Below are 24,972 nucleotides of genomic sequence, written 5' to 3' on the forward strand. Positions count from 1 at the left end.
TGATCTGTGATCATTTCTGTGATCCGTGAAGGCGCATGCCTCCCCACCCCAGACGTCCACAGAAAACCACCACCCACACATTTTGAGGTGCAGATAGCTTGCTTTATTTTGTTGTTACTATCTCAAGGAGGTCCAACAATTATAACTAACAATTGAATTTATACCTGCATGAAAAGAACTACATCAGATTGACCTTTTGGGCAGTTAGTCATGATGTTGTTTTTTTAAAGTTAACGACAGCTTTATTTGGTTCTTATTCTTGTTGATTTTTTGCTGCGGCTCATTGCTTAGTTGCCCCGGTTTCTGAGGTGTAATTTAAATTTCGAGCTACCACACGAAGGCGTTGGCTGCACCCTGGGACCTCCAAGAGGTGGCACTGCTCCTGCATAGGAATACTTGAATAGCTTGGTTAAATGAGGGGATGGCCAGGCGATGTTACTTTTCCAAGCTATCCAGGCACTCTCTATGGTCAGAGACAGTGTAAAATGAGCGAACAAAGTGCTGGCCGTTGCACTTTGCTCTGGTAATATTTAAGTCATGATAATTTTGAGTGTGACATCATCAGAGAAAATGTAAGACGTTAAAGTGTTGCTTACAGGAGGGTAAATGCAAACATCACCAATGCCTTACATTTCTGATTCGATAGGTATTGGTGCACATGTCAGGTGATGTGCACAGCATCTTCTTTTAGGTGGATAGGACATCTTCAATGGGGAATTTCTCGACCCATTGAGGCATACTTAGACATCAACATTATGTTGAGGCACAAAGATTGATTAAGTGTTGAGCAGGGTATTCGTTCCATAAGTAACTTTCTCCTACCAACAGTTAGTTTCAAAAGTTACAGTGTAAAATGTCATAAAATAAATGGTACAAAACTTTATAACCGTTAATCCGGCTATATACAGTATGTACATGTCACTAGAAAATGTATAATATTCTTAGGTCAATTATGAAAAGATTGAAATGCATACTTTTGAACTTTGACTCATTTAGGTTGATACAAAACTACTTCTTTTTAAATATTTACAGATCAGAAAGATTAGTCCATGTGGATCGTTTGTGAAAGGTTAAGAATGAGTCTGAGTATGAGAGCACAGGCCCTCTTAAATGGATCGAATATTTATATTCACAGTGGCAGAGTCAGATCCGAATTCATTCCCTAAGCTCAGGGTATAAATTCCACCATCTTGTTTCTGTACGTCCATGATGATCAGAGTTGTCAGGTCATCTGTGTTTTCAATAAGGAATCTCCCTTGTTGTTCTTGATTTTTAATTTTTCTTCCACGACAGGACCACGTTATTTCCGGAGTAGGCTCACCCGTAAAAGCACAGGCTACTGTTAAAACTTTGCCCTCATCAATGCTGATGTCAGAGGGAAGAGCTTCAATTTTAGGTGGAACTCCTTTATGAAACAACAACAAAAACGTTTTAGGATCACTGAATAAATAATGATTTGCTTTCTACTGAATTGTATGTACTAAAGACTATACCACTAGGCTTGTCTACCTCTACCAGAAATTTTATTGCTCACCTCTTATGCCTGCTTTAAGCATTCTACTAGTTGAGCTTTCCAGTTGCGTCATGCTAGCTTTTCCCATAAAACTGCTGGAACTCATTTCTACAAAGGACTCCTGCATGGAGGACATGCTTTGGGCAGACATGCTTGCAAATTTCATTTCAGTCATGCTGCTAGCACTGCTGCTGCTGAAACTGCTGAAGGAGGCCTCCTGCTTAGAGGCCGACATTTGCATTGACTGAGACGAGAAGCTTCCGTGCAAGCTCGTGTCACCACTTGTCCTCAATACTACCTCTCTGGAAGGTTCTTCAACTAGAGCTGTGGAGCATAGCAGATACACAGTGAACACCAATGACATCTGGTTAATTGGTGACATGTGACACTGACTCACAGAAATGGAAAACTTAAACACACACATACAGAAGTGTAACCCGAACAATTTGCTGTGGAAGCATAAGCAAATACATATATACATACATTTGTCAAGAGCCAGCTCAATGTCTCCAAGAAACAAATCCTGATATTTCTATCATTACATTACATGCAGGCGCTAGAATCACTAGGAGAAAAATGATTAGGCATATAGAAAATAATATATATAGTGCACTCTGAAAATAAATGTAATAGGGCAGTTGGTAGCTTTGCCTTGAAAGTTAACTCATCCACATTCTGTTGAGCTATAAAGAAACTCTGGCCATAAGGATGAATTCACACAGGAGGCCTGTGCCTCTTACACATGGAATTTAACAAGGCTTCAGAGAGTTTGCTGTGTGCAGAAGACAAAGACAAAAGAACACATAAAGGCCTTAAGCGAGTAAGGAAAATGGCAAAGATATACTTACGAAGGACCGTCAGAGAAGCAGTAGCTGAGCACTGGCCACGGAAATTTTTGGCCTTAACTGTGTACTTCCCACTGTCGCTTTCAGATGCATTTCGGATTTCAAGAGAATATACATTTCTAGAGCGACTTACGCTGATATTTGAAGAAATGGAAATCTAAAAAGAAGGAGGAAAAAGAGAAGTATTCCTCTGAGCTCTTCAGGAGTAGATATGGTATTTTAAATTTTCTTCAATACTGTATTCATAATTAAACTTACCGGGAGGTTGTTTTTAAACCATTCGATTTCTGGGGATGGCTCGCCACTGATTTCACAAGAAAAGAGAACATTTTGTCCTTCGTTAACGTTTTGAGATCTGGGCTGTGAGATGAAGGCTGGAGCATCTGAGAGTTCTTTGCTCAGGGTCAGATCATACTGACACTTGACGATTCCTTGGCTGGTTTTGCCGATGCAGGTGAGGATTCCTGCATCTTTGTGACCGGCCTGCTTGATGGTTAGGGTCTGATCGCTGCCTGAGACACCGTATCTGTACTCCTCGGAGTTAGTTAGCTCTACTCCATTCAGTACCCACTTCACATCAGTGGCTCCAGCAATGTTGGCTTTTAAAGTCACTTTCTGACCATCATTTATGCTCATCTGAGTAGAGAATGCCTTCACCTCGGCCTGAGTTCTGATTTCTTCGGATGCCTGTGATGTTTTAGAGATTTCCTCATGGACAATGGATTTATCCAGGGAAGCTGCTTCTGATTTCTTGACTTTTTCAGAAATCAGAACCTTTGAAGCTTCCTCCTTCATGGCTAACTTTTCCTGAGATTTCACCTCTGACTTCTTGATTTCTTGAGAAATTAGGGCTTTTTGGGAAATTTCTTCCTGGACTACTGCCTTCTCCTGGGATGTAATTTCAGAGGTCTTTTGTGTGGATACTTTCTGCGCCTCAGTGTCTTTTACAGCTAAAAAAGAAACTTCTGTAAGGCAAACTTAACCAGAAAGAGGCCCCACCCTTTACTCTTTTGTAGCTTCTGCATGTGAATAAAATACAAAGAAAAAATGTTGACTTCTGTATGCAGTGTAGGTGTACCTAATTCTTTCTTAGCCCCAATCTTGGAAAATTGTCATGCGTGACTTTTGTGATCAGTATAATGACTCCTTAAACTAAACTAAATTGAAGATGATTCTTATGGGAAAAAAAATCTTGAAAAGAATAGTCAAAGGATTTAGGAGATTTTGATTAATAAAAAACACTGACATGTTTTAGAAGACTGAGATGAAAGCAAACTAATTTTAACTGGGAAAACTGATCTGGTTGTTTCATTAACTTTGCATTGCCTTGGAAAATTAGCAAAAGTGAAGGTTTGGGGAAGCCATGCCATTTTGTGTATTCACCTGACTTTATTCCTAAACATTCCTGGAAGCAGAGGCTGACTCTGTGGAATCTTATATAACACCACATACGATTAGGCACTATTTGATGTGTGTTTTTAAAGATAATATAAAAGTATATGCTAACTTCACATATGTGCATTTCTACATTTGTGTATAAATGGTATTCTAGGATTTGGAAAACAGTTTTATTTTAGTACTTTCTTGTGTGTGTGTATGTGTGTGTAAGGGAGAATGTTTAGAAATGTTCTGTTAATGTCGTCTTCTGAAAAATGTTGGTAAGAATCAAAGCCAACCTACCTTTTATTGTTAATTTGCAGCTAGAGGACACAGAGCCGGCTGAATTTGTTATTGTGCAAGTATAAAGCCCGCCGTCAGAGGTCTCAGTCTTATGAATTTCTAGGAGGAATCCTCCTTTGTCTTCAGAGAGTTTATATTTACCTCCTTGTGTAATAGCCTGTAGAATGCAAGTGAGTTGAGTTTTAAAAAATGATTTAATTTTAAACTTTCTTTGGGAGATGGGGATGAGGGAAGAGGTTACTTTTTAGAAGATACAATTAAGGGACATTTAAGACTGGTTACCTTTCCATCTTTTGTCCAGATGACAGTTGGCCGGGGTTCTCCGGTAACCTTAACTGCAAATTTAGCAGTGCTATCTGAAGAAACGGTTGTATCCTGTAGCCCAGTAACAATTACTGGTTTTGAGGAAATTGGTTCCGGAGCTTTTGGCTCAGTTTTCTTGGTTTCTGTTGACTCAGCAGTTTTCTGAGCTGTTTTCTTGGTTTCTGTCGACTCAGTGGTTTTCTGAGCTGTTTTCTTGGTTTCTGTCGACTCAGCAGTTTTCTGAACTGATTTCTTGGTTTCTGTTGACTCAGCAGTTTTCTGAGCTGATTTCTTAGTTTCTGCTATGCTTGATACCTGCTCATGGATACTCTTAAAGGCTTGTCCCGTAAACTGGAAGTTAGTTTTGGAACTTCCACCTTCACCAGAAATCTCACAAACGTATTCTCCACAATCGGATTCAGTGAGGTTATGGATTTTGAGCTCATAGGTACCATCTGCCGAATAATGAAACTGGAAATGTCCATTTTCCCTCAGTTTCTTGCCATCTTTATACCAGGTGACCTCTTTTGCAGATAATATACTACTTTCGACTGCACAGGTCAGCTTTGCAATATCTTTAGAAGCTTCTGCTTTCAGGGACTGAGTTATCCTGGGTGGGGCAGAGACTGGGAGCTGCTGGAGTTTCTCTGTTGGTGTGGGTTTTGTCTCTGTTGGTGAGACAGCTTTTGGGTGAGAAGTCACTGGTTCTGGGGATTTCACTCGTTTTGGAGACTTAACTCCTTCTGGAGATTTCACCCGAGGCTCTGGGGATTTGACTCTTGGTGGTGCTGTCACAGCCTTTTCGGTCACCCGGGCCTTTTGAATAGTCAGGGTAAACTGTGCTGCTTGCTTCCCATCACTGTTCTCCACCACCACGCTGTAGTTGCCCTCGTCGGAAGCCTGGACTGAAGAGATCTCAAAGGTCGATTTGTACTTTGTGGTGGTCACTTGGTGGCGGGCGGAAGTACTGATCACTTGTCCTCCACGCAGCCAGGTCACAGTTGGTACTGGCTCACCATCTGTATCACAAGAAAACCTTGCGGACTCGCCTTCATAGACAGTTATGGACCTTGGCTTGGTTAGAATTCTTGCTGCCAAAGTTGTCTTGATCTTTCTGTGTGTGGATTTTTCTTCCAGCGACTTTTCTTCTATTGCAGCGCTTTTCATTTCTGCAGATGCATGGTGTTCATATGATGAGAGACTTTCCCTTGTCTCTGTCATCTGTGATTTCATTTCCCTGACTGAAGAAGAAGCTTCCATCTCAGATGTTTTCTTAAATGAAGACACCGCATATGCCTCTATTCTTGTCAGCTCAGGGAAAACAGATCGGGGGACATCTTCGTCTCTGCGCTGGGAAGCATAGGTGGTGTAATCCCCTCCCGTTACGTCCAAGGTCGCATAGTCAGAAGCTTCACCTTTGTAGTTGGTGCACACAGCACGGTATGTTCCACTGTCATCAATATGACAGTCCAGAATTTCCAGGGTCAGTACCCCACTCATGTTGGTGTAACGAATCTTACTGCTCTCTTGGAGTTCTACACCATTATGGTACCATTTAACCTCGGCAGTTGGCTTAGACTGAACGTTTAAGATAAAACATGTATTTTGGCCACATGGTACCCTGTGGGAGCGCATTCTCAATGTGATTCGAGGGGCATGGTCCAGCGTAAAAGGCTGCTGAGTCAAAACTTCATACTTCCTTTCTGAGGTCTTCTGAGTCTTTAAAGCAGCTTTCATGGACTCATACCTGGAAAAGATATCAAATCTTGCAGACCTCTCAAATCTTGAGAGTGATCTCTCACTAGACACGGGGCTGGGGGAACGTGGGCGAGTTCTCTCTGGAGTAGGAGACCTTCTTTCTGTGTCGTCTTCATATTCGTCTTCATATTCCTCAGCCGGCTGTGGACGTCGCCGGATCAGCTCGGACACTGGCCTCATTAACTCAATGTAAGTTGGAGACAGGGAGCGCCGTCGTCTCAGCAGTCTAGACACAGATGAGGATGTCTCTCTTTGAGCATGTTTTGAGATTTCGTATTCTTCCTCAATTTCTGTTATTTCTGTCACTTCTCTCTGTTGTCTTGATTTCTTTCTAGACTTTTCTTCCTTTGATATGTGGTCAAGCTCGCTTTTGTATGCTGAGAGACGCTGGGTGGTAGTAACTGGACGAAGCAACTCTTCATCCTCCTTCTCAGCCATGATCCTTTGCCGTTGTTTCGGCTGTCTATAGGAGGCCCGGGCATGCCGTTCGTGCAGTTCCGCGTAACTTGTACTAGTCTCAGCCTTCACTGGGATGTGATAGGTTGAATATCTGAAGTCTTTTCTTGTTTCCTCCGTCCTGACATGAGCTTGTGGTGAAGAGTAACGCAGACTGGATAGCTCAAAACGTGGAGGGCTTCGGCTTGGGGGTGAAGCTGAGAAACCTAATTCAAGCTCTTCCTCAAGACGCAACCTCTCTTCTTCTGTTCTTTTCATTGCCAAGTAGTCATCAATGGGCAAGAGTAATTCTTCATCTGAGATGTCACCAAGAGAACGTCTTCTCGGTCTGTAATAAAAGTAATAATCAGGAGAAGGTGTACGCCGGCGTGCTGGTCTCACCATTTCAAGATCATCTTGAGACAGTTTGGGAATACGCCATCTAGGTCTGTATTGATCTGTAAAGCGTGGAAGAGGCATCACGTAGAACTGTTCCCATCTTGAAAGGCGGATGCGCTTGGGTCTTTTCTGTACAACTCTGTCAAGTTTCCCAGGCATTTCAAATTGATCACGTATCTTTTTGTACCATTTCATGTCAGACATAGGCACAAACTGCTTAATGTGTTGGTCTTCTTCTATGGTAGTCTGCTTGTACTTGCGTGGCTCTGGTACCTCATAAGGCATACGGAGTTTTCTCTCCTCCTTCTTTTCTTCCGTCTCAAGTCGGAATTCCCCTTTTACAGTCTTGGTGCTTATAGCTGGTTTGTAAAGGATGGCAGCTTCTCTCAGAGCCTCTTGGGCTACCTGTGTCAGTGGCACACTTTCAGTTCCAGAAAGAATTTCAGCCATTCTTAGTGTCTTGTCAATTTGCCTTTGTACGTGTCGTTCGCGCTCCTCCTTGCTCTTGTATTCATGTTTGACGTACCTCAGGCGTTCCACTTGTAGGTGAGCCTGGCAGCTGGTAGATCCTGCTGTGTTTGTGGCTGTGACCCTATAATAACCTGTGTCTTCAGGCAAAGTATCCCTGATGTGCAAAGCATAATAGTCCAAGCCTTCGTGGATAATTTCAATGTTGGGCCCAAGGGACAGCGGCTGACCGTCTTTCTCCCATTTTAGCGTTGGTGCAGGGATGCCAGACACTCTGATCTCGAAGCAGACGCTTTGGCCTTCTTGGCATTCTGCGTTTGCCAGTAGCCGTTTGAACATGGGTCTTAAGGTTGTATCTGTTGGAGGTGGGTGTGGGGTTACAGTCAGCTTTGCTTTACAGCTGTCTTCACCATATTTGTTCCTTGCGACAACAGTATACTCAGCATCGTCTTCTAGAGTTACACTGCTGATTGTTAATTGGTAAAGACCCTTGTCAGATTCAAAGGTGTACTTCTTGTCATCATCATCTGGTTTGATTTTCTGACCTGACTTATACCATGTTACACGAGGCTCTGGGTGGACGGTTATGGTTACTCCAAACCGGACATTTTCACCCACATAAGCTGTCTTGTTATAGAGAGGCAGGGTAAATTCTGGTGGCCTTTCTAGGAGTCTCATCGTATCAGTTCTGCGCTTAATTTTCTTCATAGTTCTACGGCAGTAATAGTCATAAACTTCTCTCACACCTTTAACAAATAGCTCTGCATAAGAACTGTCTTCGCCATAGTCATTGACTACTTTGCATCTGTAGGTGCCGTCATCGAATTTGGTAATATGTTTGACGTACATGGTGGCCACGCCATCTTCATAGGTGATTTCATATTTCTCACTGTTCTCCAGCTGTCTGACACCAAAGTACCAGGTCACTTGGGTAGACTGATCATAATTTTCAATTTTGCATACATATTTGACATATCCTCCTTCTTCGCCAACTGCATGCATTATCTGCCCAGAAACTGGGCCAATTTCAATGGATGCTACTTTAACTTTAGCAACACTCACTCCCTTCTGAGATCGAATTGCACCACCACAGGAGATCCGGGCTGCTGATACAACCATGTTGAGATCTTTCTTGATCAGGGTGTGATAGTAACGCCGGTGTTTTAATGTTCTGATAACTTTAGTACTGACTTTTTCTGTCTTCTGCTTCAGCCATGGGTGCTGGAGTGCCTCAGATGCTGTCATGCGAGATTTTCTCTCTTTCACCAACAGCCGGTCAACAAAATCCATGGCTTCAAGGCTAATCTCTCTGAATGCTTCTTCATCAAAAGTAAATTCAGCATTCATGATGTTCTCAATTATCTGTTGGTTAGTTTCAGCCAGGAATGGATTGGTACCACTCAACAGCACATAGACCAGTGTTCCAAGTGACCACATGTCTGTGGCTGTGCTGACAAGATCATGGTGGTGGACTTCAGGGGCATAGTATTCAGGGGCAGTGAACAGAAGCCTAAAGTTGTCCCCTGGCTTCAGCTGACGGGCTTGACCAAATTCTATGATTTTAATGACGGAGCTCCTTCTTGTTTGGTAAATGATATTGTCTGGCCTAATGTCAAAGTGTCCAATATTATGACTATGTAAGAACTCAAGTGCTTCGCAGACCTGGCGGACATAACTTACAATTTCTCTTTCATTAAGTTCAAAAGCACTTGTGTTAATGCGTTCAAATATGTCAAGTCCTGATATGAACTCAAAGATCATGACTAATTCTTCCATGCTTTCAAATGATTCATGGAGGTATAAGATGTTTCTGTGCCTAGCGATGTTTAGGATGGAGATTTCCTTCTTTACCAAAACCTGATCAGTCCCTTTGACTTTAACAAATTTGGCCATATATGTCTTCTTTGAGGAAGTTTCAACACAACGGTGGACGATTCCAAACTGACCACGCCCGAGATCTTCGGCAATCATATATTTCTCATAGAGCTCCTTGGTTGAAGAGTGAGATGCTTTAGTCATGGAAACTTCTCTGGTTTCATCTACCTCTTCATCATAGTTCATAGCTCTGGTCTTATCTTCTTTGGTTATAGTAGGTTCTGAAGGCTCAGAAGGCTTGCTCAGGCCGAATTTATTTTCAGCTATGACACGGAACTGGTAACTTGTTTTTCCAAATAAGTTGATCACGGTATAACGGGTTTCTCGGGCCTGTCCTACACGGATCCATCTTTCTGCAGTAGTTGCACACTTTTCAACAATGTAGTTGGTGATTTTGCTGCCGCCATCAGAAGCTGGCTCAGTCCATGTTAAGTTGACAGAATCTCGTGAGACGTCACTAACTTTGACTCCTCTGGGTGGGTCAGGAACATCAGCCACATCCAGTTCAACTGTCTTCTGATCAATTCCAAATCTGTTTTTAGCACAGACCACATAGAAACCAGCATCTTTTCTCTCCACTCCATTGGGGAAAACAAGTGATGTGAAAGATCTTGTGACAATAACTTGGTAGTGGCCATTATTGTCAATGAGATCTTGTCCTTTCTGCCAGGTGATCACAGGATCTGGTTTGCCACTGAAAGGGATCTTGATGCTGACCACCTCACCTCGGAGAGCGTGAACTGCTCCCATGCCTTCAAGAGTTTTAGGCAAATGTATCTTAGCTGGAACTGTATCAGAATAAAAGAAGAAAGAATAACATTTAGCAATACCTAACAGTATTTAAGTGCAACACCTCCCCCCTCAATTAATAACATGTCATCTAGCACCAACTTGATGTTTACTAATTTGTTTTTACCTTCCACTTCCAAGGAGGCAGTGCCCGACACAGATCCCCCTTGGTTGGTAGCTCTGACTTGGTAAACTGTGGCATCATCATCCGTGACAGCTGCAATGATGAGCTGGTGGTAGCCACCCTTAAACTCCTGAATCCTGTACTTTAATCCATCTGCAATGATTTCTTTGCCTTGTCTGTACCATTTCACAATAGGTTTCGGGTGACCAGTAACTTTGCAGACCAAAGTAGCATTGCTCTGATATCTGACATGTAGATTTCTGAGTTCCTCTTTAAAGTGTGGTGCCTGAATTGGGACATCAGATCTGGGAGTGACAGGTTCTGATATTTCACTCCATTCGCTTTCCCCACCTAGGTTTTCACATTTCACACGGAACTCATATTCAAGACCTTCAATAAGGTTTTGCACTGAAAAGACGGTTTCTCGAATTTCATCTGTTGTCACAGCAATCCATTTATTCTGCTTCTTCTCACGCTTCTCAAGGTAGTAATTTCTAATCTTTGCACCTCCATCACTGGCAGGTGGCTTCCAAGCCACAACACAAGAATCTTTTGTGACAGCAGTAATCATTGGTTTGCCGGGAGCACTTGGCTTTTCTGTTTAAAAGAAACAAAAAAGATTTGCGTTATGAGGTAAAACAAGCAGCTTTATTAAAAGCTTATTTTGTAGAAATAAAATGTTAGGAACCCACAGTTCTATTAAGAATAACTATTCCATAAAAATGAAATTGGTTACTTTATGCTAAAAAACATCAAAACACAAAGTTTCTTTTTAAAGAAGAAGGGGATAGGGTATATATTTGCCCTTTTAGATATGCAAAAATTCAATTTAAGTGAGATAAAAGGCGCTTATACTTTATCTGAATCTTTGCTATTTCCTTTCAAAATTTATTTCTGTTAAACAGAGTTTTATGTAAAGATGAAATTTTGCCATATGAAGATTGTAGACATTGTACAAGAGATTGTACTCACCAAATGGACTCTTAATGATCACAACCGAGGGGACCTCCAGAGGGTCGCTGATGCCGAAGGTGTTCTGAGCTGAAACCCGGAAGTAATAGCCAGCATTTTCTGTGAGGTTCACAATTCTGCAAGTTGTCACTGAGATGGCTGAAGACACCAATTGCCATTCAGCCCCTTCCTTGGCCTCACATTTCTCCACTACATAATTGGTGATCCAGGAGCCTCCATCATCTGCAGGTGGTTTCCAGCTGATCACCACAGAGTTCTTCAATAGAGCTTCAATCACAATTGGTCCTGTAGGTTTGTCTGGTTTATCTGTTGGGGGAAAATACAATTATAGTGGTTTTCACAGTGTATTTCCCAAGATCTTTTTATTCTTTAAAAATAAAAACCACTGAAAATGAAAATAAAATACCTTGTATTTCCACATCAAGGATGGCATCGACTGTTCCGAAAATATTGCTGAGCTGAACTTTGTATTTCCCAGCATGAGTTTTACGTTGGACATTCTTCATGACGAGATGAGTATAGTGCTCCGTGTTTTCAATAGTAATGTTTTCTGAGTTTTGCAAAAGTTTCTGGCCATGGAACCAAGTGATGGCAGGTACTGGACGACCAATGTACATAACATGAAGTCGAAGTGTTGAACCCACAGCACCGTAGTATTTCTCTTTCAGTGGGTAACCAGGATGGAACTGTGGTGTTGCTTGCAAAAGAAGCTTACTACTGGTTTCTACTTCTCCAACCTCATTGGTAGCCATGCAGGTATAGACACCTTCGTCTTCTTGTTCCTCTGTCATTACTGTCAGCGTATGTGTGCGTCCATCTGAAGACATTTTGTACTTCCGGCTTTGTATGAGCTCCTTACCGAATCGGTACCATTTAATGTCAGGTAGAGGCCTCCCAACAATCTGGCATGAGAGTTGAGCAGCTTCACCCAATTTGGTGGTAACATCCTTCAATTCTTTGCGTACTCCCGGGGCCTCTCCAGCTGAAATATATGAAAGATTATATTAATGCATTATTATTTCTACTGCATCTTTAATCCTCTGTCTTTGTATATCAGGAATGAATTTATCCTGTTGACTAAAACTTTATTAGATACCATAATTTACATATGAGTCTAATTCTTAAAAACTCTTCGCAGTGATTGGGGGTCATATAGAAAATAGAGATTCAGCGAGCATATCATCACATTATTATGAGAATGGCTTTTTTCTGATTGGGAGGCACTAACAATGTATGGGGTTTTGGGGAAATATGAGCTCTCTCTATAAATCTGTTGTATCTTTGCCCTTATTTAGGTTCATTGAAGTGGGATACATTTGTTGACCTAAGTCTTGTTAGGAAGTGTTAAAAAAACCCCATTACATTCAAGGGAGAAATTGCTCTAGGAAGATGTTCAGTTCACTGCACCTAACATCTGCTGAGGTTATGTGCTTAGAATGACTTCCTGTAGAATATAGTATCAATTATTCCCTGAGTGTGCATTGCCACAGGGAGTGATTTCTTTCCAAACACTTGCTCTCCAATAAAGCTTTCTGGAGATCTACTTAGTATACAGGAAGAATTAGCCTTAACATGTTGCTTAGTTTGTAAATCATAAGCAGAGAACTAATGGCTACTTACAAGTTAGTTTAGTCTTTACAGACATAGCGGTTCTTCGAGGTCTGCTAAGTCCAGTCTCATTCTCAGCAAAAACCCTGAATTCATATTCAGTAGCTTCCAGCAAACCCCCTATCGTGAATTGCCTATCCTTGATGCGGTCCTTATTGCTCTTCTTCCAGGCACTGTCTCCAGACTGTCTATATTCAACCCAGTATCCAAGGATTTCTTTGCCACCGTCACATTCAGGTTTCTCCCACTGTAGAGTGACGCTATCTTTGGATATTGAAAGAATCTCAAGTTCTCCAGGTTGGCTTGGCTTATCTGAAATGTTTTAGAACAATTGAAAAAGAAATCAGCTTTACTGTTGAAATAAAAGAGAAAGACCAAAGATGGCTTGCCTCTTTGATTCTAACCCCTTTGGAAACTCTCTCCTTACCAAATGGATCTTTGCAAACAACTGGTTCAGAAGCAGGGCTGGTCTCGCTTAGGCCAACATCATTCTGTGCAATGATGCGGAACTGATATTCAGCATCAGGAACAAGCCCGGTGACGGTGTACATTGTGGTGGTTATCTGAGTCTTGTTGTGTCTGACCCACTTGTCAGTTGATGTCTCCCTGCGTTCAATGTAGTAGCCTGTAACTCGAGAACCACCATCGTCTTTGGGCCGTGACCAGGACAGGCTGACAGAACTCTTGGTCACATCCAGTACTTCTGGAGGATTGCTTGGAGGCTCCGGAGGGTCTAGGAATTGTAAGTGGAAAACACACATGTGTTAGAGTACAGTCCCAAATCTTGTAGGCTGGTGGCTTTCATTTCAAAACAAAAGAATTGTAAAATGTGTGGTTGGAAGAGCACTTACTCAGTGGTGTTTTTGGTATGACTGGTTCCTCAGATTTCAAGGGTTTGCTAATTCCAAACTGGTTTTCAGCTGAAACACGGAAATGGTACTCCACGTTTTCTTTGAGGCCTTTTACCACCAGAGATGTACCTCGGACTCTGGAGTCAATGGTATACCAGGCAGATTTAGGCACTTCTCGTCTCTCGAGGATGTATCCCAAGATGTCAGCACCACCATCATCAGCAGGTGGTCTCCAGCTGACCCTTACAGAGCGAGCTTGTATGTCGTCATATTCAAGTGGCCCTTCTGGAGTGTTGGGGTTTCCTATCACCCTGACCTTGATATAAACAGCCTTTTTGCCACATTTGTTTTCCAGAACCAGGTCGTAAGTGCCAGAATCATCTCTGTCTGCTTCTTTGATCACAAGCTCAGTGTGCGTTTCAGATGTTGCAATCATGGCACGCTTACTAATATCTTGGCCCTCCTTGGTCCATTTGCATATTGGGAATGGTTTTCCTTTAATTGGTATGGTAAGTCTGATGACTCCACCTTGTCTTACAAAGATACCTTCCTGGTATCTTTCATCTAGTTCATAATCAGGATATTCTGGGGAAAAAGAGAGGGTTACAATTCAGCATTTTTTTTTTTGGTAGGCAAAAAGTCTTAAGGCAATTATAGCAGAAAGTAGATGATCATATGTCTTACCAAGCATTTCGGTGACTTTGACTGTTCCTGGTACCTCGGCGGGCTCCCCAGGTCCGCCAGCATTACAAGCTAGGACACGGAATCTGTACTCAGCGCCCTGAGGTAGGTGTGTTAGAGTATACTCCCGAATCTTGGTTGGGGTGGTGTTACATTTGGTCCATTCATGTTGATCTACTTTTTGCATTTCAATCAAGTAACCTGTGACTTTAGATCCTCCTTCATCTTCTGGAACACTCCAGGCCAGGGAGACTGATGTCCTTGTTGTATCAGTAACTCTTGGGTTTTGAGGCTTTCCTGGAGGAGCTGGGAATAAGAATAAGACCATAGCATACTTGTTAAAGTTGCTGCAAAGCTGACAATCAACTGTGCTGCCTAACAAATTCAGTGAGTTATGGAAATATGGACTGTTTGTATTAGAATATTTTTCATTTTGTAAAAATTCCATTCATTTTATCAATTAAAAATACTTAAAATTAAAATTAAAAATATAGTTCTTCCCTTTTCCTCTGTCTTAAATGTGCTTTATGATCACTCCTACTATCTTACATTTATCTACAGTTTTTAAAGTGCTTTTAGAAATATTAACTTGATGGAAATATTCTATATTTTGATTGTGAGGGTCGTTACACAGTGGTACATTTTCCAAAACTTATAGAACTATATAAGAAGAGTGAATTTTACCACATTAAATTATACCTCAGTAAACCTGATTTATACAAAACATATTTACCAATTGGATCCATGGCAACGATGGGTTTGGAAGGACGACTTGGTTTTCCAGTCCCTCTTGCATTAATGGCTGTGACACGGTGTTCATATTCTAAGCCTTCAATAAGGCCAGTGGAACGGTACCGTGTCATGGTTACTGGTACTTTATTTACACGGACCCATCGATCTGCTCTCACTTCTTTGCGCTCCACAATATATCCAGTCACCTGGGAGCCACCATCATCCTCTGGTGGATACCAAGTGAGTGTCATGCCATCACGGGAGACATCAAATATCTGTAATGTTTCCGGAGGTCCAGGAATACCTACAGCAAGACAGAGGGAAACACAACATGGCAATATGAATAAATTAAAATAAAGACTCATAGATTTGTCTGTGTCTTAGCTTTTTAAACAGTATATGACTCTTGAGACTTTTTCCAGTGTTTTCATTTTTGTACTTTTCTTGCTGTTCCTCATTTTCAATTCTATAAACATTTATTAAGCATGCACTCTTATTTTTTTCTCACTATAGCATAGCTAGTCCTTCCTCCCTCTCTTCTATCTATCCCTCCATAACTCTCTCCTTCTTTCTTTCATTAAAAAAAAAAATCTATGTTGAAAACTTCCAAGAAAAGGAGGTTTAGAAATCTTAGGAAGACCCTAGGGTTAATTTTGTGACCTATTTTTACTTATAGTAGGGCATATTAAAAACAAATCTCTTTTTTGTTAACATTCCGAATCAGAGATGGGGAGAATGGTGGAAGGGTCTGAGGACTTACTGATGCTGCTGCGACATTCTATGACCTCAGATTGCAAGTAAGATCCAATCCCGAAGCGGTTGGTTGCAGCCACACGGAACACATACTCATTTCCTTCAGTGAGTCTGGTAAACTTAAATGTCTGTCTAGTCACTGATTCAGACACTGGCAGCCATCCTGGACGATGGGCATCACGTTGTTCTACCACATAGCCACTCAGTGGAGCACCACCATCCAATTCAGGTGGTTCCCAGGAAATGGTAACTGAAGTAGCTTCAATTTCATCAATCTTGATAGGCCCAGTTGGTGGACCAGGCTTGTCTGTGAAAGAAAAAGAAATTCAGGAAATTAATTTTCACTTCAAATTAAAATTGGGAGACTGAACACCAACAACTTGCTTGTGTCTTTGTCACACATCCTTACCAAGAATGATAACTTTAATGGTCTCTGAAGTAGTTCCAGTTACATTCTTCAATTCAAGTGTGTATTCTCCAGTATCTCTGATAGTGGTTTCACGGATGGTTAATTTAGCTACTTTAGTATGAGTTTCAACTGTGACACGGTCTGATTCTCTTAGTTTAGAACCAGCAAAGAACCAGGAAGCAGCAGGAGGTGGGCGACCAGCGATTGGTATCACCAGCTCTACTGGTCTGCCCGCTGGGACATGGATGGTCTTTTGAGGCATTGTGGAAAGATCGATGGTTGGCAACACTATGAGAAAGAAAGTAGGCATTTATTCTTAAGCATTATTTCTAATGACAGTGTCATGAATTCTGACTGTTTTCTTTATTTTGCTTTACTGTTATTGTTTTTTTTTTTTGGTGATCTGGTACATACCTCTGAGATCTTGTACAGTAACGGCTGTGACGATCTCTCTTGGTTCTGACACGCCTTTCTCATTTTGTGCCCTTACTCTAAATAAGTACTGTTCACCTTCATTTAAGGAAATAACTGTGTGCTCTAGGACTGTGGGTTTTAAGGTGGCAACCTTCATCCATCTCTCAGTGCCAGCTTTGCAGGCCTCGAGAACATATCCAGTGAGTCGGCTACCACCATCATAGAGTGGTTTTTCCCAGGCAAGACTCACAGTTGATTTGGTGACATCCACCACTTCTAGCTTTGTAGGCACCAAAGGTACTTCGGAGACTAGAACTGCATCAGATGTTTCACAAGGTTCTCCAATGCCATAGATATTTTCTGGCAACACTCTGAAATAGTACATGCATCCTTCTACAAGTCCAGAAATTCGGTAAAGTGTCTTGCTGCATTTGGTAGTTACTGTTTTGAATGCTCTCATGGCAGCTTCACGCTTCTCAATAATGTAATTGTTGACAGGAGCTCCACCATCAATTGTGGGAATTTCCCAAGTAATGGTCACAGAATCTCTGGATACTTCCTTAACTTTCACTGAAGGACAAGGACCAGGAGTATCTGAAAAACAGAATGAAAGATCCATACTTCTTATTTGCCTGATTGGTTGATAGATGTTTTTTTTTTTGGCAGGAAAACATACTTAACATAGTTCCTCTCAAGAGGTGTGCAATCATAGGTCAAAGTGTATCTTTTTAAAGAGTCTACTCACAGCATAGTCAATTTTAAGACAAATACATACCATATACTTTAACAAGAACTGTTGCTGATTTCTTGCCAGATTGATTTTCGGCTTCAATGGTGTATTTTCCAGCATCGTACCGGTTAACTTTGTCCACAATAAGTAAAGAGTAGCTCTCAGTGGTGTCAATAATTGCCCGACTTGCAAGGTCAATGCCTTTCTTGCTCCATGTGATGACAGGAGGTGGTCTTCCAGATACAGACACCATCAGGCGCAATGAGGCCCCAGCTCTGAGGGTCACAGTCTTCTTTAGATCATCTGCAAGCTCAAGATCTGGTATTTCTGGAAAGTAAATGTCAAAACTTAATCAATTCATGAACAGATGTGATGAGAGAATACTTCACCTAAAAGCTTATATTATAAATACCTAGTCTTTCCACGGGCTCAATTTCGGCGGTTGACTCACTATATTCACTCATACCCTTCACGTTCACAGCAGCAACTCTGAAGGAATATTTCTGGCCCATTTTAAGGTCTAGCACAGTGAATTCAGTATTTCTTATTGTGGCGTTGGTATGCACTCGGTACCACTGATCAGTGCCCTTCTCTTGCATTTCAAGAACATATCCTGTGATGTCAACACCACCATCATACATGGGCTTGGTCCATGCCAAACTAATGCTGTGCTTGGTGGTATCCACAACCCTTGGAGCAGAAGGTGGTCCAGGAGTATCTATGGAATTTAAAAAAGGGAATTCAGATATTATACAAATAAGGAAGCTTTGAGATCTATATTTTTGATTTTCAAGACTCACAAAGGTATCATTGTTCTTTGTCCACACTCACCAAGATAATCTTTGTATCTTGGCTCTTCTGATATTACAGGACACCACTGTATGCTATATTATCACTATTATTATTATTATTTTAAGAATTAAACTTCTTTAGAGAGGTAGATATTTCTTTCCTGCTACTTTAGCTGGCTATGCTGTGTTCTTCTAGCTGAGCTCATTGCTTAAAGTACCCATTCTCAGAGACTTTGCTTTAGTTGCTCACCTTTCACACAGTTAATATCACTTGTCACCTCTACATTTCCAGTGAGTACAGGAATCAGTTTATTCTACTTCCCCATACAGTCCCAATGTTTTCTTCCTTTTAGTTCCTAGGCTCAAACTCTATGCAAGGATTTGTCAGTTATTTTTGAAGCTCTTGTGACAATTATTTTGTTAGGTACTTAATAAGATACTAGAAACTTTATGCTCTGCTATGCCTCTTCTTAAAAGAGACTTTGTCTTTTTTCTTTTCAGTGGTTATTATCACTACAATGTATTTTTCCCCCACTCTTAGGAAGATTTATAAAATGTATCCCTTTCATATTGATAGTAGAATAATTTATTTTTTTCATAGATAGGAAAATACTGCAACAAGTTTCAGCCATGTGATTGCTAACTTATCAACGGAGTAGTAAGTTAAAACGTTCTCTGACTTAGGCTATATTTAAGATCCTTCTAATAAGCATATGCTTTTCTAGACCATTCATCAATTCATACAAGTTGTTGGAAATGGCATGTTGGAAAATTATTTGTAATATGGTTTTGATTGGATTAGGTTTATGTATGATTCTTGGAACTCACATGATGGTTCTCTGCATGAGATAAAGTTGGAAGCTTCACTGGGTTCACTGTTACCAGCAGCATTCACTGCAGTCACCCGGAACTGGTAGTCACAACCTTCCATCAGGCCAGTCACCTTCAGCCTGGTATCATACACCACATAGTCTTTGTTGACACGTGTCCAGCGCAAGCTCTTCTTCTCACGTTTGTCTACTAGGTAGTTGCTGATATCATTGCCGCCATCAGATTCAGGTTTTACCCACTGAATGATGATATGCTCTTTGCCAGCTCCAACTTCTTCAGGCATGCCAGGTTGTGATGGAATAGCTGTTTACATTTTTATGAAAATAAGGATGATCAGAATTGCACAAAATCACTATTGATATGACTGCCCTCCTCTCCCCCAATCCCATTACATTTCAACTACCAAGTTATTTAAAAGTGTTAATACTCACTGAATGAGTTTCTGGCTACAATCGGCTCTGACTCAACAGGCACACCAGGGCCATATTTGTTTACTGCTCGCACTCGGAATATGTATTCATTGTTCTTGATGAGTCTGGTAACTACATAGGATAGGGTTGGGCATTCGCCTTCAACAATCACCCAGTTGAGCCTGCTAGTCTCACGTCTTTCCACGATGTAGTGTGTTATTTCTGCTCCTCCATCTTCCTGAGGAAGGCTCCAGGCTAAAGTGCACTTCTCCTCTGTTACTCTGCTGACGGTGAGCTTTCCACATGGGCCAGGGGAATCTGAAACGGGGAATGACAAGCAATGATGAAAATCTTTCTTTCTGCCCACACTTGAAAATGCTAGAAAAATAAAAGAGCACTTGACATACTCACCAAGAACTTTGACCAGGACAGACACGGCCTTGGTCCCACTGGCATTCTTCACTGTTAAAGTGTATTTTCCACTGTCACTTCTGTCACAGAATTTGATCACAGCAGTTGCTCGTTTGCCAGTATACTGCAAAGAGATTTTTTCACAGAGATCTAGTTCCTTGTCCCCTTTGGTCCAGATAATTTTGGGTTCAGGTTTGCCACCAACTGCAGCATCAAGAACAAGATCCGAGCCTGCTCTGATGGTAACCAGATCACCCTGTAATCTGGCATCCAGTTCAGCTTTGGGAGGAGCTGTCATAGGCAAAATAGATGTGAATGAATATATGACAGTTTATTTTCACATAAATTATGGTAATTTAAAAGGAGAACATTGACTATTCTTTTTTTTTTTTTTTTTTTTTACCGTATTCATCTCGGCAAGTGACGGGGCCTGTAGATTCTGATCCCTTGCTAATTACCCCTGCTGCATTCTTGGCCAACACACGGAATTCGTAAGTGTCTCCTTCACTGAGAGCAGTCACAGTGAAGAAATTGTCAGATACAATGGTATAGTTGCACTTCAGCCAGCGACCGTCTCCAACTTCACTGACTGGCTTACGCTCTATGATGTAGCCAACAATCTTGCTGCCTCCATCATACACTGGGGAAGACCAAATCAGTGACACTGTTGATCTTGTGACATCTGTTACCTCTGGTCTTCCTGGTGCATCTGGAAGGGATGCAAAAGTAAGGTTAAAAAATACAACTCTGAATTCTACTAGGGTCAATAATAATAATAATAATGATAATAAACAAATGTACCCTTAAATTTTGATACATACCAACTGGGTTTTGAGCCATCATAGGTCGTGAAGCTTCACTGGCTTTGCTAACCCCTGCAGCATTGAGCGCATATGTTCTGAACTGATACTCCAGTCCTTCTACCAGACCGGTCACTTTGTAGTTGCACTCTAAGCATGGCACTTTGTTTTCTTTCACCCAAAGAATGGTATTACGTTCTTTCTTCTCAACCCAGTAGCCAATGACTTTACTGCCACCATCATGGTAGGGTTCTTCCCAACGAATAGACATGGCATTGGCAGACACATAGTAGACTTCGGGTCTGGTAGGAGCGCTTGGTGGGACTAAATAGAAACAAAGGTATCAGATGTGAATACAATTTCATAAAATTTAGGGGAAATATTTAATAATGGAGACTTTGAAATCTCATTTTTATTTTTTCTTACCAAATGGATGTTCAGCAATTATTGGTGCTGATTCTAGAGGCTTGCTGACACCAAATCTGTTCTCTGAACTGACACGGAAAGAATATTCCATGTATTTTGTGAGATGAGTGACTTTAATCTGAGTGCGCTTGACACTGGAATTGACAAGCTGCCAAGCTGTTGTACCCGACTCACGCTTTTCAACTATATAATTAGTAATATCGGTGCCTCCATCATCTTTAGGTTCAGCCCATGACAGGACACATGATTCGGCTGAGACAGATGAGACCTCAATGGGGCCAGTTACTGGACCTGGCCTTCCAATGACCACAACTGTGATGGTAAATGTTTTAACTCCAGCTGTATTTTCCAGAGTCAAGAAGTATCTTCCAGAGTCACCTCTCATGCTGTCCTTAACAGACAGAGTGGTTCTGTCTTTTGTTGTTGTGATGCTCACTCGATCTGTCTCCTTTAGTCTCATTTCCTCGAGCTTCCATGTTACTTTGGGGGCAGGACGACCACTGATTGGCACGTCAATGGTAAATGTGCTTCCTGCTTTGCAAGTTATGAGCTGATTGGTAATTCCAGTGAGATCAGCAGTGGGCTCAATTTGAGGCTCCTTGATGATGACAGAAGAGAAGGCTTCCCTGGGTTCGCTGTAGCCAGCATCATTCTTGGCCTTCACACGGAATTCATATTCAGTGTTCTCAACAAGGCGCTCCACTGTGAAAGTCAGCTGTTTGGTGTGACCTGCTTCAACCCAGAAGTCAGATCCCTTTTGTCTCATTTCGAGCAGGTAGCCAGTAATCCGGCTGCCTCCATCGTGGTCAGGTTTAAGCCAAGCTAAGACTGCGGAGGATTTGCTTGTGTCAACAACATCAAGTCTCTTAGGTGGAGCAGGCTGTTCTGTGGCTACCATTGGTTCTGGCATTTCATAGGGTTCACCAACACCATACTCGTTTTCTGCAGAAACACGGAAATAGTACGGAACACCTTCTACTAGGTCGTTGACCTTGAGGATCTGACGAATGCATTTTTCACTGACAACCTGCCAGCTACGACGACTTGCTTCTCGTTTCTCTACCACGTAGTGATGGATGCGGGCGCCACCATCAAGGAGAGGGGCATCCCACATCAATGTAACAGATCCCCGGGTCACGTCCTTGAAAGTAATGGGGCCAGGTGGGCCTGGAGAGTCTAGCACCTTTACGGTGAATGTGACTGACTTACTACCACTGTTGTTTTCCACGGTGAGGGTATATTTCCCTGCGTCATTTCTGTTGCAGTTTTCCACAGTGAGGGTGCTGAAGGACTCTGTTGTATGGATATCGGCCCGAATGCTTAGGTTAGAGTCAGGTTTGGTCCACACAGCTGTAGGAGTCGGTCTACCCTGGTAGGCAATGAAGAGGCGAATACTGGCCCCAGCTCTAACAACGTGAGTCTGCTTGAAGTTTGCATCGATATCTAACTCAGGAGCTGTTAATCGGTCAACTGCTTTAATTGTGCCGGTCACTTCACAGCTGTCTCCTTTTCCAGCACCATTGATAGCACTCACCCGGAATTTGTATTCTTCACCGGCTTGTAGATCAGTGACTGTGTATCTTGTTTTCACACATGCCTCTGCATTCACCTTGTGCCAGTCTCCTAAGTCAGCTTTGCACATTTCAATAATATACCCAATTATTTCCATGCCTCCATCAAACACTGGCTTAGACCATTCTAAGCTCACAGTTGTCTTTGATGTATCTGTCACTTTGACCACAGTGGGAGCACTTGGTGGGTTGACTGGCTCTCTACATTTGATTAGTCTTGAGATCCCACTTGGAGGTCCTACTCCTGCATCATTTTCAGCCATGACGTGGAATTCATACTCATTGCCCTCTGTCAGACCAGTGACTTTGAATCTTGTCTCAGAGATTGGTCGTTTGCTGATCACTTTCACCCATCGTGTGCTTTTCTTTTCTCTCCTTTCGAGGATATATTGTTGAATTTCATTGCCACCATCTGATTCTGGCCTTGCCCACGTCAGAGTAATGCTATTGCCTGTGACATTGCTAGGTTCTGGAGTGCCAGGGGCATCAGGAATAGCTGTAAAGTGAAAATAAAGAAATAAACCAATTAGACGTGTTTGCTTTGGAAGTTAATCTTATGACATAGTACCACTTAGTAAAAATGGACACTTACTGTATTGTATTTGAGCAACCACAGGGTCAGAATCAAGTGGCCTGCCAACACCAAACTTGTTAACTGCAGAAATACGGAATTGGTATTCATTGCCAGTTATTAGTTTAACAGCAGTATAACTGAGGGTTTCACAATTATCCTCAATTAGTGCCCAAGCAAGTCTGCTGGTTTCCCGTTTTTCAATGATGTAGTGAGTTATGGGAGCACAGCCATCATTGAGTGGAGCATCCCACCATAGGGTCATCTTCTCGCCAGTAATGTTGGTGAATCTTATTGGCCCAACTACTTTTCCAGGTGTATCTATAAGAAAAAGGTTCCAGAGTTAGTTTCTTTTTCCTTGTCCATTAAAATGCAATCATGCATGTCCCTAATCCAAGTCTCATAAATTGTAAGATTAAGAAGCTATTTTAGAAGTACCTTGTACTTTGACTTTAATTTCTGCTTTTGCGGTGCCAGATACATTTTTGGCTTCCACTGTATATACACCACGATGGTCCCGGGTAGCATCTCTAACAAAGAGGCTGGTGGATCCAAGGACATCAGTTATTTCCATATTCATCTTCTTCTCAATTTCTACTCCATCTCTGAACCAAGTTACTCGAGGTACTGGTCGTCCTTGCACCAAAGCTTTAATTCTAAGGCTCTCTCCAGACTTAATAGTAAGACCATCAAAGTACTCAGGGCCAAACTCTACTATTGGTGGAACTATAAAAGAAATAGAAATAATCTATATTAGTTTGGTTTCATAACGACATAAATAAACATATTTTTCATTAGCACCATATCATAAAACCTGGAAGGGTAATGCTTATACTGTTACTAAATGCTACTCTGAAAGTAGGATTAATAATTGAGAATTTAAATTATGGGGTTAAACATTTGCATATTATTAGGTTGTCTCTTTTGTTATGTTGGTCATGTTACTAATCTTGCATTGCCACTTGTAAAAAGAGAAAGGAAACATTTACAGATCATTTACTCCCTAATACTGCTGCATATTCAAACAAGTTCCTGTAAGTGGCCATCAACAACACTCAAGCATTGTGTTGTTGGATGTATGTTGTAGTTTAGTAAGTTCAGTAAAGGTGGACAGTTATTCTTGAGAGCCTTTTTCCTTATATATTATGAATGAAATTACAGAGCTAAAAACTCATTCCCATTTGCATGCTAATTATATGAGAAGGGAGTGGAATAACAGACATGGTAAAAAAGAATGGGCACAAATTACATTTTTTCTTCTCTTCTTCTGAAAGGTAGAAAATCTAATTCATCCACATAACAACCTTGTATCATCTGTATGAAATGGTGTTCTTATTTCCATTTCACAGACCAGGAGCAAAAGTCCTTTTTAAAAATGTGAGTGCTCTTAGTCACATTGGAAATCAGTTGGAAATGCTTACCATTTTCATCTCTTGTCATAATAATGCCAGAAGACTGTGAGGGCGGGCTTATAGTTCCAACAGCATTTCTTGCAATTATTCTGAACTCAAATCGATCCCCAGGACTAAGTCCTGTCACTGTGTACTGACATTCACTGACATCAGTAAAGTTGCATCTAACCCAGCGATCGCTCCCTTGTCGTTTCTCAATGCTGTAGGCCACGATCTTACTGCCTCCATCACGCAATGGTGGGTTCCATTTCAGTGTGATGGTTTCCCGGGTGACATCAATGTAGTCAGGAGTGCCAGGTGGGTCTAAAAAGTTACATGGAAGTTAAATGTGTCATTATTTCTGTAATCAACTCTTAATCATCAATGGAAGGAAAATAAAATGAATAAATCCCCCAAACTCTTTTTCAACC

General features: G+C 41.5%; 1 protein-coding gene across 3 annotated transcripts in view; it reads right to left on the reverse strand.

Moving 5' to 3' along the window:
• Positions 1–80: 80 nt before the first annotated feature.
• Positions 81–24,972, reverse strand: part of TTN (titin) — a 270,195-nt gene continuing 245,303 nt past the window's right edge. For all 3 annotated transcript variants that reach the window (XM_070508508.1, XM_070508506.1, XM_070508505.1), the window contains 28 exons: positions 24,572–24,865; positions 23,589–23,876; positions 23,172–23,471; positions 21,009–23,075; positions 20,604–20,906; positions 20,186–20,491; positions 19,783–20,073; positions 19,393–19,689; positions 18,959–19,264; positions 17,752–18,057; positions 17,385–17,666; positions 16,610–17,203; positions 16,196–16,483; positions 15,794–16,093; positions 15,035–15,337; positions 14,305–14,607; positions 13,621–14,205; positions 13,197–13,502; positions 12,782–13,081; positions 11,568–12,143; positions 11,162–11,467; positions 10,193–10,786; positions 4,321–10,064; positions 4,039–4,195; positions 2,617–3,308; positions 2,362–2,515; positions 1,535–1,837; positions 81–1,405 (listed from right to left, as the gene is read on the reverse strand). In XM_070508508.1, coding sequence (XP_070364609.1) covers positions 1,107–1,405; positions 1,535–1,837; positions 2,362–2,515; positions 2,617–3,308; positions 4,039–4,195; positions 4,321–10,064; positions 10,193–10,786; positions 11,162–11,467; positions 11,568–12,143; positions 12,782–13,081; positions 13,197–13,502; positions 13,621–14,205; positions 14,305–14,607; positions 15,035–15,337; positions 15,794–16,093; positions 16,196–16,483; positions 16,610–17,203; positions 17,385–17,666; positions 17,752–18,057; positions 18,959–19,264; positions 19,393–19,689; positions 19,783–20,073; positions 20,186–20,491; positions 20,604–20,906; positions 21,009–23,075; positions 23,172–23,471; positions 23,589–23,876; positions 24,572–24,865 — 16,844 coding nt within the window. In that variant the 3' untranslated portion in view covers positions 81–1,106. The remainder of the gene's footprint in view (positions 1,406–1,534; positions 1,838–2,361; positions 2,516–2,616; positions 3,309–4,038; positions 4,196–4,320; positions 10,065–10,192; positions 10,787–11,161; positions 11,468–11,567; positions 12,144–12,781; positions 13,082–13,196; positions 13,503–13,620; positions 14,206–14,304; positions 14,608–15,034; positions 15,338–15,793; positions 16,094–16,195; positions 16,484–16,609; positions 17,204–17,384; positions 17,667–17,751; positions 18,058–18,958; positions 19,265–19,392; positions 19,690–19,782; positions 20,074–20,185; positions 20,492–20,603; positions 20,907–21,008; positions 23,076–23,171; positions 23,472–23,588; positions 23,877–24,571; positions 24,866–24,972) is intronic.

The sequence above is a fragment of the Equus asinus genome, chromosome 4, assembly GCF_041296235.1.
Source record: "Equus asinus isolate D_3611 breed Donkey chromosome 4, EquAss-T2T_v2, whole genome shotgun sequence".
NCBI classification, from domain to species: domain Eukaryota; kingdom Metazoa; phylum Chordata; class Mammalia; order Perissodactyla; family Equidae; genus Equus; species Equus asinus.